This window comes from Scardinius erythrophthalmus (genome assembly GCF_964197995.2).
Source record: "Scardinius erythrophthalmus genome assembly, chromosome: 7".
Taxonomy (NCBI): Eukaryota; Metazoa; Chordata; class Actinopteri; order Cypriniformes; family Leuciscidae; genus Scardinius; species Scardinius erythrophthalmus.
In genome coordinates, this window is record NC_138227.1 from 13,444,516 (window position 1) to 13,459,987 (window position 15,472).

Sequence of the window (15,472 nt, forward strand, 5' to 3'; positions counted from 1 at the left end):
ACAGTTACCATAGTGAATACATAATATTAACAAGAACTGTTAATGAAACATGGAAACTGCTCCTGGTGAATAGAATGAAAATCATCCCTGCATGCAAGTCCTTCTCAACTAACACACGACATACCAGTAACGTGATTTATTGGTATTTTACTTTTTTTTACTATTTTACTAATTTACACCGTAACAACGTTGCATGCTCGTATAGTTTCCTTTGCATTTTATACACAGCGCGCGCCTCCGCATTTGCGCGTCGGAAGCCTTGTTTATACTCGACGCAGCCGCAAGAGCGCGAGTCACCGCAGATCGCGCGCGCACCTTTCCAGACGGACGAGGCGTTTATACTTGACGCGCTCGCCGTTGTACTATTCTTTGAAACGACAGGGGGCGACTATTGGGTAATTGTCCTCTAAACCATCAGGAGTCAGCGGTGAGAAGAAGAAAGCTATACACACGTGACAGTTTATTTTAGTACACCACCACCAATACCACACTACAAAAAGAATTGTGTAAAACCCAGTAAACCCTGAGATTATTACTCGTGACAATAAAAACAAATATATGGAAATGAGAATGTGTAAACAATATAACTAAATTAACAATCTCTTACATATTTTCTAATTTCACTAAACATTTCATTAAGTTTTGTGAACATTTTTATTAAACATGGACCTTTATGTTCATTAAAAATACTTATTATGCTATTGTATGCTCATTTTTTAAATGTAAGGAACTCATTTAGATGAGCAAACTGGGTGCCCGTGTGGTGAGAAGTTCGAGCTCGGCCAGATTCGGCTCGAAGTCGTTCATCTTCGGATGCGGCGCCGCGCGCGTTGTTACAAAAAGTGCCGTGCACACCGCCAGGCGAAATTGGGTCTTGCGAACCCAACGCGCGAGACCGCCCACTCCGCAATGACGTCATTTTTGCCGCGCGCGCCTCGCGATCTTGCGGCTGCGTCGAGTATAAACAAGGCTTCCAATGGAAGAGCTAACGGCTGACATGACAGGAACGTCCGTTTTTCTGAGGTGAAAGACTTTTTATTTCAGCGTACACACACGTCACTGCCTAGTTGCTGGGTTTTCTGAAGTAGGCCTAGTTGGGATTCGCCTCTCATAACATGCTCTAAATGCACGCAAAGTGGATTTTTTTTTTTTTTTTTTTTTTTGGTAATCGCGATTTTGAACGATTACGTTATCGTGGCATCCATAATCGTAATCGCGATTAGAAATTCGATTAATTTTTCAATGACTCTTTTTGCTAATTACATAGTTACGCCAGTAGGTGTAGTGTGCACGAGTCACTGAATCATTCAACAGATTCATTCAAAAACTCTTGATTCGTTCAGGAACTAAGCACTACTGCTGTGTGTTGTTCAAAGACGCTGTGGCCTTGGCTTTGTTTGGAACTATTTATAAAAACAGACATATTAACTGGAAATATTGTGTTTAAAATGTAAGTTATTCAATATTAGTTTGCTTATTAAACTGTTGAACTGTACCATGCTGCCTCCTTGTTAGTTTATCAGAAATGGCCCAAGCTGTTTCTAGTTCTAACATGACATTTTTTTGTTAGTAATGGAGGCTTGGACACAAAAAAACTGTTTTGTAGACTGTTGATCTATTCACTGTATCATTATTCCTGATGATCTGTATCTCACCAGGTGTGTGGGCCAACAAGGTGGTGGTTCCTCAGCAGGTGACGGCAGTGCTGGGGAAAAACGTTACTTTGACCTGTAGGGTGGAGGTCAGCACAGACCTCAGCCTGACCCAGAGTTCCTGGGAACGCCGGCTGCCCTCCGGCACCGTCACTTTGGCCGTCTTCAACCCCCAGTACGGGACCTCCATAGCTGAGGAGTACAGCAGACGGGTGCACTTCCTCAAGCCTTCAATCCATGATGTGTCCATTGTCCTGGAGGGCATGAGTTTTGCCGACATTGGGACCTACACTTGTAAAGTGGTCACCTTCCAACTTGGAAACATGCAGGCATCTACAACTGTGGACATTATGGGTAAGGACATTGTGAATTCTTTCAGGTGAATCATTTGGTAAAACATTAGAAATCCTCCTGAACCCCATAGCTTGTTGTGTCATCCATCCATCCATCCATCCATCCATATATATTTTGTTTATTGGTTTTAAGCACAAAAAAGCATAAGCAATATCAAAGCATTATTTATGCAAGGCACTTAAAATTAACACAAAGTAATTAACTACCATTCCAAAAATTCTCTATTGAAAACAAGAATTATAGGGAAGTTATGATTTAGAAACTTGTGTTGAAATGGCTTATTTTTGTGTATTGTAATTATAGAAAGGGGTGGAAACACCCTTCAAACAGCCCCTTTTCTGTTTGAGTGAAATGAAGTGTTGTCAAACGCCACAGACATGACAAAAATATCTGTCACACACTGGCATGATAGTACATTCCCTTTTCTATTTTTGTATTGCGGGCGCCATTTTTTTTTCTCCTTGTTTATTTCCTGGGTTCCTGCAAACCATAAAAAAACCCCAAAGCTAATCTTTTCCTTATTGTAAGTGGTAACCAAAAGTTAGAATATTATCAATGCAGTCTGTGATGGCATTACAGATTCAGACGTTCTAGCAACGCCGTATTTGTCCGTGGCATTTAAAAAAAAAACGAGAAATTTACTCAAAACCCTAAAACTATAAAAGTCAGTGGCCAATCAGCTGCTTCGAGCTTGTGTGTTTTTGCACACAGGCTTAAAGCCGCCTTTCCTATTCCTGTAAATTTAACAGTGATGAGTCATTGCTGGAATTCTCTGTGACCGTGTGAATTTTTACAATAAAACACATCAGATGTTGCACGCAAGCTAAGCGGTGTAATTTGTACCCACAATTCATTATCTTCCTCTTTTTTAACACATTATTTTGCTTTCACTTGCAGTCCATTATAATGACAGAAATTGTTTGAGGAACAGCGGTTTTGGCGACAGCCGTGGTCTGCATCCCAGAACAGGAATGTTTTGGGTCTGGATTTATGTAGGGGACAGTGACCCAGCCCTAAATCCTGCCATGTTTGATGATAAATCAATACCCTGGCCCTCTCCAGGGCCTTCGCCCACCCACAACCCGTGCCATCAGATCAGCTGGCTCTTTATTTCTTCTATCAGGAGGGTTGGGTGTGAATGAGTTGCCAAGATGCCCCTGCAAGCTCTGAGTCAGCAGAGCTCCAGTGTGATGCAGATGACATAGGGTTCAGGTTGGATGAATGCAGGGTGGGTCTGATCTTGGCACTCAGATGTCAGCGTTCAGTGATACACTGTGGTTCCCCCCCGTTCAGGTGCCGCAGGGCTATATTTAGCATTGGGGTCCCTGGGGTTATTTCGATTTCTCGTATACAGGAGCGGCCTGTAAACAGAGTAGAACAGGTGTGTGGAGCAGACGGCCTTGCGTGAAGGATTAAGTTGGCGTTCCTGGTCCACATGGTAAAACTGTTTCTTAAGAGCACAGCTGTTGCAATTCTCTAGAGAGAGTATGGAGAAAGGAAAGAGGGAAAAGGACAAATTGGATTTATACGTTTTTATTAATATAGGATATTATGGCTGCGTTCACAACACCGTGGCTCAAATCTCAAACAGCAACAATCACATTGTATCTGAACGATTTTGTGCCGATTTTCATTTAGTACACTAATAGATTTTTACACTTTAATACTTTTATTCAGCAAGGATGCTTTCAATTGTAAAAAGTTATTTATAATGTTACAAAAGGTTTCTATTTAAAATACATGCTGTTCATTTGAACTTTCTATCCATCAAAGAATCCTGAAAAATGATGTATCATGGTCTCCACAAAAATATTAAGCAGCACTGTTTTCAACACTGAGGATCAAATCAGCATATTAGAATGATTTCTGAAGGATCATGTGACAGTGAAGACTGGAGTAATGATGCTGATAATTCAGCTTTGCATCACAGAAATAAATTACATTTTAGAAAAATATTTCAAATATATAAAAAAAGTATTTTAAATCGTTATCATTTTTCACAATATTACTGTTTTTTTCTGTATTTTTATACAAAACCAAACTTTTTAACGGTAGTGTATGTGGAAATACCGTAAATCAAAAAAGGACCTATAAATGCATTATAATGTCAATATTGCATCATGATTCAATATAATATTGTGGTTTATACGTTTATTAATTTATAGTTATTCAAATCTGTTGTGATTATTATTACAAAAATTGTATTTTAAAAAAATGTTTACTATATAAAATAAAACAGAAATGTATAAATGTATCGGTTTAAAAAATCACAGATTTGCAGTATATAGTTATTATGATTATTTTAAAGAGTGTGTGACAGTTGGCAATGGTAATCCTGATGCATTTAAATAAGATCTTCTAATTTCATGTAATAATGAACAATGTATGAGTACCTTATAAACATACCAGAGTAAGGTGTTATATGTTGCTAGTTATATGGGCCGCATTTATAAGGTCCTGTAAACATCCTAAAAACAAGAACAACAACAAAAAACGAGTTGAGCAGAAAATCGAAATTGGACACTGTCTTGTAGTGTGAATGCAACCTTTGAGGTGAATGGTGGTCTAATGCTTTTATTTATTTGTTCAGAAATAAAAATAGTTGAAATTGAGTCAGTTGTTTTAATTCAACAAGTGTGGGGTTTTATTGCACAGGGCAGCTGAACAAATCATGGCAGCAAAACATTTCACAATGATTGATTCTGCTGTAATACACAATGTGTATATCCTTTTGTTCTCTGTAAATCCATGGAGACTCTCTCAGTAATATTAAGACACTAATATGCCACTTAATCTGTAGAGACAGAAGCCACTCAGATGCACTCAGTGATGTTGTGGTACTTCTACTCAGTAATTTTAGATCATCTATTTTTAATGTGAATTTGTGGGGTTGGGGTAATCAATCAATTCTGAGTGTACAAAGGCCTCTTTCCACCCGTTTCATGACTTTTTCCCCCTTCCTTATTTATTCATCTTGTTGTATATCATCCCATAGATTCAATAGCAATAACACATTTTGAACAGTTCTTCCTGACCCTTTCATATTTTTATTATTTATTTATTTCTTGTTTTCTTGAGATGTGCATTTAGAGTAATCTTGTAGTCAAGGTCTGTAATAAATATGTATTCATTTTATATGTATCAATTTTCTTTCAAATGTATTTTCTATACAGTACCATTCAAAAGTTTAGGGTTGGTAAGATTTTTTTTGTGAATTTTATGTATTATAATCAAAAGTACAGTAAAAACAATAATATTGTGAAATATTATTACAATTTAAAATGGTTTTCTATCTTTTTCCTATCTGATTCGAAGTTGAATTTTCAGCATAACGCCAGTCTTCGGTGTCACATGATCCTTCAGAAATCATTCTAATATGATTAATATGATAATGTTGAAGACCGTTGTGATGCTTAATATTTTTATGGAAACCTTCAAAAGAATGGCATTTGAAATAAAACATTTTGTAACATTATAAAGGTCTTCACTGTCAATTTTAATTAATTTCATTTGTCCTTGCTTAATAAATGTCCTTTTTTATCTTCCTGACCTCAAAATTTTAATGCTAGCGTATTTATAAAAATAAATATATTTAGTTTAATTCTCACCAATATGTAAAAAGTAGAACAACAGTTTTTATCAAATAATAGGCATTATATTATATATTCAAATATGTTTAAAAAAAAAATCAAAACAGTTAAACAGTTTTTTAAATGTGGTGAAAGCCTGTTGGTATTGTTTAGTTTAGAGTTTACTGTTCAGTTTTGTTTCATTTCTTTCTCTTTTTTTCCCTTTAGTGGAGCCAAAGGTCTATGTGTCTCCTGGCTCCTTGCCTCTGAAGGCTGGAGATGGTGAAACACTGGTGGCGACATGTACGGCTGAAAGGGGTCGCCCAGCGGCAGAGGTGTTCTGGGAATCAGACCTACCGGGTCAGACATCAGTCGTCTCGCAGGAGGAGGCTGAAGGCACTACCACCACTTTAGTAGACTACCTCTTGGCCCCCACCCGGGATGCATTCGGCCGTTCTCTCAGCTGCGTTGTTCGTCACCCAGCCCTATCCAAAGATTTCCGCATTCCCTACAAGCTCAATGTGTTTTGTGAGTGTGAATAGCTTTTATTGACGTTCTCACTTTCCTCCTGTTTTGTATTTCAAGAGTTCCATGGGTTTTCTGTATGTTACAATGAGCACTGATAGCTTACTTTTGCCACTCTCAATATAGGAGTTATTTTAACGCCCTAATTCTCAATGCGCTTTCCTTTGGCATCTTGAACTGTTGGCTGCTGTCTGTTCGAACAGCGTGCGGCTTAATGGAGGCGCTTTATGAAATATTGATCTGAGCACAGCAAGGGCAGCAACAGGAACGGAAATACAAGAGGGAGAGTTCATACTGACAGAGAGAGGCTTTAGTACTTAATAAATCACAAATTGCCTTACAAAGTGTTTGAAAGTGAGAAAACTACTTTTGAGCTTTACAACCTCATACATGTATTAATACTAATGGTTTAATCATAGACAGAGCTGACCATGCAAAATTTAGATTTCCAGTAACGATATCTAATATATCATTATTACACAATATATTTACTTGAAGCAAAAAGTCTTGTTCAAAACATAAGTCTTACATAAATATGGTGATATCTATGCTTAAAATAAGAGCGAATCAATTTGATATTGTGGCAAGAAATCTAAATTTAAGGCAAGATATATTTTCTTAACATAATATAAGTCTTAACATTTTCAGTATTTTACTGAAAAAGATGAAAATGTCTTAGATAATTTATTTGCAATGTAGTGTTTAAATGTGAAACTGTGGTTTACATTGTTCAATAAGAAAGAAAGTATAACACTGCCCATGTTGATATGAATTTGATCATGTTGGTGTTATATACACTGCTGGGGTGAATCTCAAGGCTTTCACTCCTGAATCTTCTCTCAATATTACACGTCAGTTTATTTTCTTTGCCACAGCTAAGCCTCAGTATCCTGAGGTTTTGTGTAATTGAGTTAGCCAATCACGTCTTGCTGTTTCTGGTACTCAAGTCCGAAGCGTGAGAATGGTGTCATGCTCAATTTTAATGTCTCATTAAAATAATTTTATAGTTGTATTGCTTGGAAATAAAAAAATCCTACAGAAAACAAAGTTTATTGTTCATTTTAACCTTTAATATTGTAGTAATGGACCAACTTGGGGTTTCCTGTATAGTTTACAGCATAATATTTTTTCTTAAAGGGTTAGTTCACCCTAAAGTGAAAGTTCTGTAATTTACTCACCGCCATGTCGTTCCAAACCCGCAAGACTTTCGTTCATCTTTGAAATACAAATGAAGATATTTTAATGAAATCTGAGATTTCTGTCCCTCCGTTGACAGTCGACACAACTACCACTTTGACGCTTCAAAAATTTCATAAAGAGATACTGTTTCACTAATCCATATGAATTGGAGGGACAGAAATCTCTCAGAGTTTCTCACTTGTGTTTCGAAGATGAACAAAAGTCTTAAGTGTTTGGAACGGCATGAGGGTGACTAAACGATGACTTTTTTTTCTTTTTTGGGTGAACTAACCCTTTAAAAAAAATGACATGATTGCACCTGATATATAGGAATTGAATCTAATCAAAATCGAATCAAGAACAAATATATGTTTTCTTTTGTGTTCTGTGGAAGAAAGAAAGGGATTTAAATTTTGCTAAGCACTATATATTTGTATGGCAAGGTGATATTCATGTTCTGCCTTTTAATTTTATGCAACACTGAATTTTTAATAAACAACCATTTAAATGATGTTACAGTTGCTCCAGATATTACTGGGATGGGCCAGGATGACGTATGGTACGTGGGACAAAAAAATGTTCAGCTGGATTGTAGAGCCAGTGCCAACCCACCTGCTTGGTCGTACCTCTGGACTAGGTCTGTGCTCTCATCTACACTACATTATAATCTTATTAGACATGTCAATTCAATGGTAAAATCGAGCTATGGTTGTAGATGAGAATAAAGGCCCCGATAAGCTCATGGCAAAGTAATTTTTTGCATTTTGCTTAGGGGGAAAGAGAAGTTCAAAATACTGTTATGTATACTGTTAGTGAACAGCCCACGCTGCTGAGAATGACATTTTGATGAATATGTAAAATATGTGGTACGTGCTTTCCTCTACATATCAAAATGAACACACAACAAAAATGACAGCAGTGTCGTGTTCCATTTATTTAAATAGCACTTTATACAATAGATTACTTTAAAGAAAGCAGCTTTAAAAAAACGTGTCAGTGTCTCTTCACTACTTTTCAAGTCAGAGCGAACTTTTCAGAAAGTATGCTCTGGAAAACTGTTGGCAAACTTTGTTTTGGTCTGATTTTGTTCTAAATAATGTCACACAAGTTCTTTCAGGGCCTTCAAAGGTTGCTTCAGGTTGACTTACTTCTGCAAAACTTGTTGTCAACAAGCTCTAAACTGATAATCTGTCTTTTGTCACTCCGCAGGCTGGACGCACCAATGCCTGCAGGTGTGGACACATCTAATGGCAGCCTACTGTTTACTCGTCCTTTAAAGTCGAGCGACTCTGGACAATACAGGTGTAAAGTTGAGAATGATGTTGGGCAGAGATTTCAGGATGTACGCTTCTTGGTACTAGGTGAGAATTTCTTGTAACCTTTCAACTCCACACATACAAATGATGATGTTTAGTCCATGAGGGGCTGAAGTCTGAGGATGGATCACTGGGTGATAAATTATATCCTGACATTTACTCTTCCCTCTTGAAATACACACCATTCATAGTTAACCACACAGTTATTTACTCAAGGGAGGCAATGAGGCATAAACAAGAGACCAAGTTGCTGACTCGGTAAAGCTGGATAAAAATGACGAGGTTGACAGACACTGTTTTCATGTGCACCACACACATAGTTCTCCATAGTGCATGAAAGAATTGACTCAATTGATATTTAGCTTGCTATTAAAATGTTAAAGGGTTAGTTCACCCAAAAATGAAAATTCTGTAATTACTCACCCTCATGTTGATCCAACCCCGTAAGACTTTCGTTCATCTTCGGAACACAAATTAAGATATTTTTGATGAAATCTGAGAGCTGTCGCACTCCTTCATAGGCTGCTAGGTAATTTCATCTGTCGGCCCATAAAAGTTATATTAAAGATATCGTTAAAATAGTCCAAGTGACTACAGTGGCTCAACCTTAAGTTTATCAAGCGTCGAGAATACTTTTTGTGTGCAAAAATAAATAAAATAACAACTTTTTTTAACTATTAATTTTCTTCCGTGTGGGCCTCTGACGTGAGTTCACGAGAGCGCCATGACGCATGCGTGAGAACTGAAAAGATGACGCTCATGATCATTTGATGGAAAAGTGTGAAAGGTAAGCCGTTCATTTTGCGGCATTGGTAAGGCACTTTTACGTTTTCTCGTTGGTTCCCCACGTTTCGGACATCCAGGAAATGCACACTTTAGAACCATTTTAAACACTACATCGAGACCCATCTGCTTAATCTTCTCAGTTCTCGCGCATGTACTCACGTCAGAGGCCCACACGGAAGAAAATGAATAGTTGAATAAAGTCGTTATTTTTGGGGGGTTTTGCACACAAAAAGTATTCTCAGTTTTTGATTGATTTCTTTCACTTTGTCTACCTTCTTGGATTTATTTTTTCACTAAACTGTTGCAGTGCATCCTGGTAATTCTGGAACAGCTTTTGGAAAACTTGACAAAACTGTGTTTGACATTGTGTTGTTTCATAGTGTGTGTTCTTTGAGTCTGTATTTCCTGTTATTGAATAGGCGAACTCCTGAATCTCTTGTTGAAAATACCATTTAAAGGAAAGAAGGAAAGAAAAAAGCTGTTAGAATGTGCCAGAAGGGTCTAATTTGGCCTGTGAGGTTTCAGCAATGACGTAAATAAAGTTGGATCAAACTCGCAGCAGTTTCAGTTCAATCCAATATATGCCACTGTGCTTTGTACCACATATTTGGCTCTTCCTCGGGGAGCAAAACACGAGGAAACTTTATCATGTAGCTCAGGGATGGGTAACTTTCCTGCAGAGTTTAGCTCCAACCCTGATAAAAACTCACCTGCCTGTAGCTTTCTGCTAATCCTGAAGCCCTTGATTATCTGGTTCAGGTGTGTTAGATTAGGGAGCTAAACTCTCCAGGACCGAAGTTGCCCATCCCTGATGTAGCTCTTGTGGTGAAGTCATAATCCAAATATTGTGGCAGGTTTTCGTCTGCAGTGGTGCACAAACATGGATGCCGGAAGGACAAAGAAAAACTAAATGATATAGGGAAAATCAGGAACTGGGCTCCTGTTTTTTGAAGAAATTTCTAGTGACTTTCTTAAAATGAATGTTGTCCCTAGTTGACGTCCCATACAGGAAATGGAAACGAAACACCAAATAGTTCCATGTTTATACCAGCCAAAAGAGCAATATTTTTAACATCCACTCCCTTTTTAATGTCCCCAGAAAATCTTTATGTACCAGTCTTTAAATCTTGTTCATTCTTACAGTATCTTCACAGGCCTCCAAATCCAAATGATTGTGCCCTTTGGTGCCTGAACCTGCAGTTACATCAGCAGGATTTTGTTTTTCCTCTTTGTGATTGCAAGTTCTGTCCTTTTATCTTGAAAGATAACCTTTAAATCACCACCTTCCTCTAAAGCATCTTTTCCTTGGACCTAACAGAGATTTGTTATTATATTGGTTGATATTGGATATATTTCCCTTATTTTTACATTTATCTTGGTTTTGTTGTCATCTATTTAGTTAAATTGGATTTTACAACATAATTTCATAATACAAATAAATCTCAAACTAAATATCTTAGTCTTAAAAACTGAATATTTTTCATACTGTACATTATGATGTTGTGATGCCTAAGTAAATACAATTATTTATCTATTCAGATAAAATTGTATAAGTTTTAATATCAGCTTGTGAGTACCGAACACAATTTTAAAATTGGTGTTGTAAGCATAAACCTATTTTTGTTTTTATATGTTTTTCTAAATAGGAGTCAAGCACACAGTACACAATTATGAAGAAACTCGATACAGCCAATCCAGCTGACTTACTATAAATGTAACCATAAATATGTAATACCAACAGAACCAAAACATACAGGGCCCTATCTTGCACCCAGCGCAATTGACTTTGTACACTAACGCATGTATCATTCCTATTTTGCACCCGACGCACAGCGGACTTTTCCCTCCACAGACGCACGTCGGTAAATTAGGGAATGAACTTGCGCTCCCGGGGGCGGTTCAGCGAAAAGAGGAGGCGTGTTCCGGCGCAAACGTTCCCTGGTGCTTTTTTGCAGGTTTAGAAAACAATTCCGCCACTGACCAGGAAAAACCTAGTCTTAAGTCTGTGGCGCGTTGCGCATGTTATTCATATGCTATTTTAAGGGCGCATGCTTGGCCGTAATGTAGCGTGTGCACAACACGCATACACTTTGATTCTCTCATCTACACAGAAGCAGCAGTTCCCATTTTTGCAAATCATACATTATTTTGGAAAAATATTAACCCACGAGGGAAATCATTGTTATGTCCATGAAGATGTGAAAAAATAGGCATAAATCTAGCTTACACATTTACCCAAATTATTATATGCCTGTTTAACCGAAGATAATTTGGGTGGGTTTCTCCCCTCCCCAATGTCACTTCTCTGTCTTTTACGGCCCTGGCGAGAACGTCAGTCTCCTCGGCTGTGAGTGTGAACCGCTGCTGGCTTCCTCTTGGCAAATCCGCCGTTATAATAGCAATCCGCCATGGAACAAGCGCGCCTGCTCTTAAAGGGAATGTGAGATGACGCTCTGATTGGTTTATTTCACGTTACGCCCAAACCACACCTATGAATAATGAAGCTACTTCAGACCAACCCATTTTAGATTTGCGTCGGGTGCAAGAGTCATTTATCCCGCCGGTATAATAGCAACAGCGCCCAATATCCGCCCACAAAGTTACTTGTGTTTCACACTTGATACTTGCATTTGAGATCGTTAAAATAGGGCCCACAGAATTAAGACAGAATTTTAAAAGAAGAATACAACCAAACATGGTACAGTACAGTGTAATAGCAATATCTGTTCTGACATCTATTATATGATTCCTAATTCTCTGGCTCCACAAATTCCCTCCATTTTCTCCTTAAATTAACCTAATTCAAGATGTTTTAAAGTAATTTTACTTCTCAGCTAAATTAATTTAGTTTTTTGATAGTATACATTTAATAGCGGCCTATCAGTACTGGCCAGAATTTTCTTCAAAAACTTGCCGCTAATGATCTATTTCTTTGTCTGTGTTTTAACGTTCGTCCATATTTCGCCCTCTCAGAGCCGCCACCGACCACTGCAGCCCCCACCACCACCACCACCACCAAGTCCATCCTGCCTGGCACCAGCTTAACCATCACAGCTTCTATCAATCAGCGTGCCCACTTCACCTCCCCGACTCAGGCCTCTCCGCCGGACAGCAGTCTGGGCACTATTGTGGGCGGTGCTGTCGGTGGGATCCTGATCCTGGTGTTGCTGATGGCACTGGCGGGAGCTTTCTACATGCGTCAACGCCGAACATTCAGAGGAGACTACTACACCAAGCAGTACATCGGCCCATCAGACATGCAAAAAGAGTCTCAACTGGATGTACTTCAGCCCCATGAGCTTCATGACGTATACGGAGGCGACTCGGGCAATGGCAGCCAGGACTTGAAGCCCAAACCAGAAGGAGACATTATCTATCCCGATTATCCCAATGACCACAAAGACATGGAGGCCTGGAGTGACAATCTCAGCCTTAAGAGAGAGGACACGTATTACTCCGACCACCACAACCATCATAACGTGAACCCCAGCGGACCGCCTCTACACAACGGCTCCCCTTACCTGCAGGACGAGTGCTACGACAACGGCACAGACAGCGACTACGTGTCTCACGTGGATGGATCTGTGATTTCACGCAGGGAATGGTATGTTTGAAAAGGCAGGGGAACTTTTACTGGACAACAATAATTTAAAAGTCAGCGGAGGAAGTGTTATTTAACTCAGCAGAGTGAGATAAAGTGTACATTTAAAATGTATTTGATGTATTCTTCAGACTCGGTTTACGATTTCATCCTCACGTTGTACGCGTAGCAAACGGCTGTAATTTACTGCAGATATGTTCTGAATGGTTTTCGTTCGGTGGACTGCTGTGATTTCAGGATGTAAAGGGAGAGGTTTACATGGTTTATGATCATAGGGTGGATTTACACAAAGAAAACAAGTCTGCTAAAATTAAGCTACACTGTGTGCGTAACCATTCCCGTTACCACATTGCACATAACTGTTAGCTTTAAAACCAGGTGCAGCGTATTCTTAGTTCTTTCCTTTCTTTTTTTTATTATTAAATATATATATGTATACGACTTCTCCAGTGTAGGAGCAAAACATCACTTTAGTTTCACATGAAGAGTCACAGAACCCGACTTTGAAAGTCTTGAGTCTTATGTTTTGACTGCAGGGAATTTTATTTTATTTTGTTAATCAGTATTTTGGTCTAGTATTTTAGGAAAAATGTCATAAAAATGAGATTCATTTTCTTGAGAAGCAAAAATATTGCACAAAGAATATATTACATTTGGTGTTCCATAGAAGAAGGTTTTTTATTGTTTTTGTTGTTATTAATATTGATTTGAGCATAAATACGATTTTGGTAGGTTTTTGTTTTAAACAAGAATAAAAAAAAAGTGGCATAAGAAAAATGAACATCATTTAAGATGTGTTGTGCGAATTTTACTTCTCAGCTAAATTTTCATATATTTAATATATGAATAATATTAATATTGTAATAAATATAAATATCTTTATTCTGTATGATATTTTTGCTTTTCAAGAAAATGCATCTTATTGTAAAGAATATTCCAAAATGTACTTTTAGTGTTCCATGGAAGAAAGTTAAAACAAGAAAAAAATGCCAATGAATAAAGTTCAATACCTATTATTCTAATTTTGCCTCTCAGCTAAATGTATTCAACATATTCATATTATATTATAATAAATGATATAAATATACTTCAAATAAGACATTTTTTGAGAAACAAAATTTCGTAAAATGACAAAGAATCTTCAAACATATACTTTTGATGTTACATGGAAGAAAGTTTTGATTGTTATTATTATGATTATTATTCTAGTTTTAATCATAAACAATTTTTTTTAGGTTCATGTTTAAAAAAAGATGCCAATGGAATAAGAAAAATGAACTTTATTCAAGATGTATGCAAATAAATTTAATGTATTAAGATCTGTAAATATTTTTACTGAAAAAATGACAAAAATACTGATTAGCAAACATTTTTGCTGTGTATGCATAAAAATACAGCATGTTTCGCTCAACTCAACACATGCAGTTTAATTTTAGCCCAGCTTGTCTATATTTTGACATATTTCATCGCACACCCCTCTTACGGCAGTGTCTTTTTCATTAATGGATAAGTTAGAGAGCAATGGAAGGAGTCTGCTTCATGTGGTTGTGCTGAGGACCTGTCACAGGCTGATGGGGGGTTGACGTTCGCCACGACAGATCAAAAGGACCACCGTTGGCCCCTGAGGTTTTACCGAAGCCTTGTGGCCTTTGCCAATTTAGTTCACTCCTTTTAATTTTATGCTGATTTCTTTTTTTCTCTCCATCTCTCCACCCTTGCTACTCATACACTCCCATCTCTGTGTCGAGAGCTTCGGATTTCCCAGAATAAACCGTCTGGCGCATAGCAGACATGTGCCACATGGGCTTCCATAGCATGCTTTACCTCAAAGATCGAACTTTGTAATTAATATTTTCTGCTCTCTTGCAAACAGACCTCGTTTCATTCCATCTTAGAGTTGTGCTTAGCATCTGTTCGCAAGCACGCAAGGTTGTTTGGTCACAAGTCTCAATGGTCACACGTTGCATGCCTTTTGAAAAAGATATGGCAGTTGCTAACGCCTGGATTCATTGTTCATAAATCAGCTGCAGTGTTGCTACAGCTGTGGTATAGTCTGTTTAGAGTTTAAGACAAAGTGGGCTGCTTCTCATCTTTAAATTAATGGGGCAGTTATTTGTATCACTAATTATCAAAAAGATAGTCTTGACTCTTAAAAAGAATCTTGAGTCTAGTATTTTCGTTATTTTAATTGCCTTTTTTCTCATTTCATTCAGAAATAATTTTCAAACACACACACACACACAAAAAAAAAAAAATTGTAAAAATTCTTAACTCTTGCATGCGTGTTTAATGTAACACAATTTCATGAAGTTAGAAATGGCAAAACTGAGTGAGAGTTGGCGGTTTGGTTATAAGGTTAAATTTCTAGCTTTCTCCTTATATATTTACAAGAATAGTGCCTTTGGACGCATCAGATAAAAGCATCAGATATTTATTCTCTCACCATTCAATGACACGCTTTTGTCTTCTGTATTCCCGAAGTGTTATTTG

At 37.7% G+C, this 15,472-nt stretch overlaps 1 protein-coding gene across 1 annotated transcript in view; it reads left to right on the plus strand.

Annotated features, from left to right (window-relative positions):
• The window catches only part of nectin3a (nectin cell adhesion molecule 3a), a 36,908-nt gene extending 23,183 nt beyond the window's left edge, over window positions 1-13,725 (plus strand). Inside the window, exons 2-6 of the mRNA XM_081370753.1 lie at window positions 1,659-2,006; window positions 5,804-6,103; window positions 7,799-7,916; window positions 8,489-8,640; window positions 12,355-13,725. Coding sequence (XP_081226879.1) covers window positions 1,659-2,006; window positions 5,804-6,103; window positions 7,799-7,916; window positions 8,489-8,640; window positions 12,355-12,995 — 1,559 coding nt within the window. The 3' untranslated portion in view covers window positions 12,996-13,725. The remainder of the gene's footprint in view (window positions 1-1,658; window positions 2,007-5,803; window positions 6,104-7,798; window positions 7,917-8,488; window positions 8,641-12,354) is intronic.
• The last annotated feature ends 1,747 nt before the right edge of the window (window positions 13,726-15,472 follow it).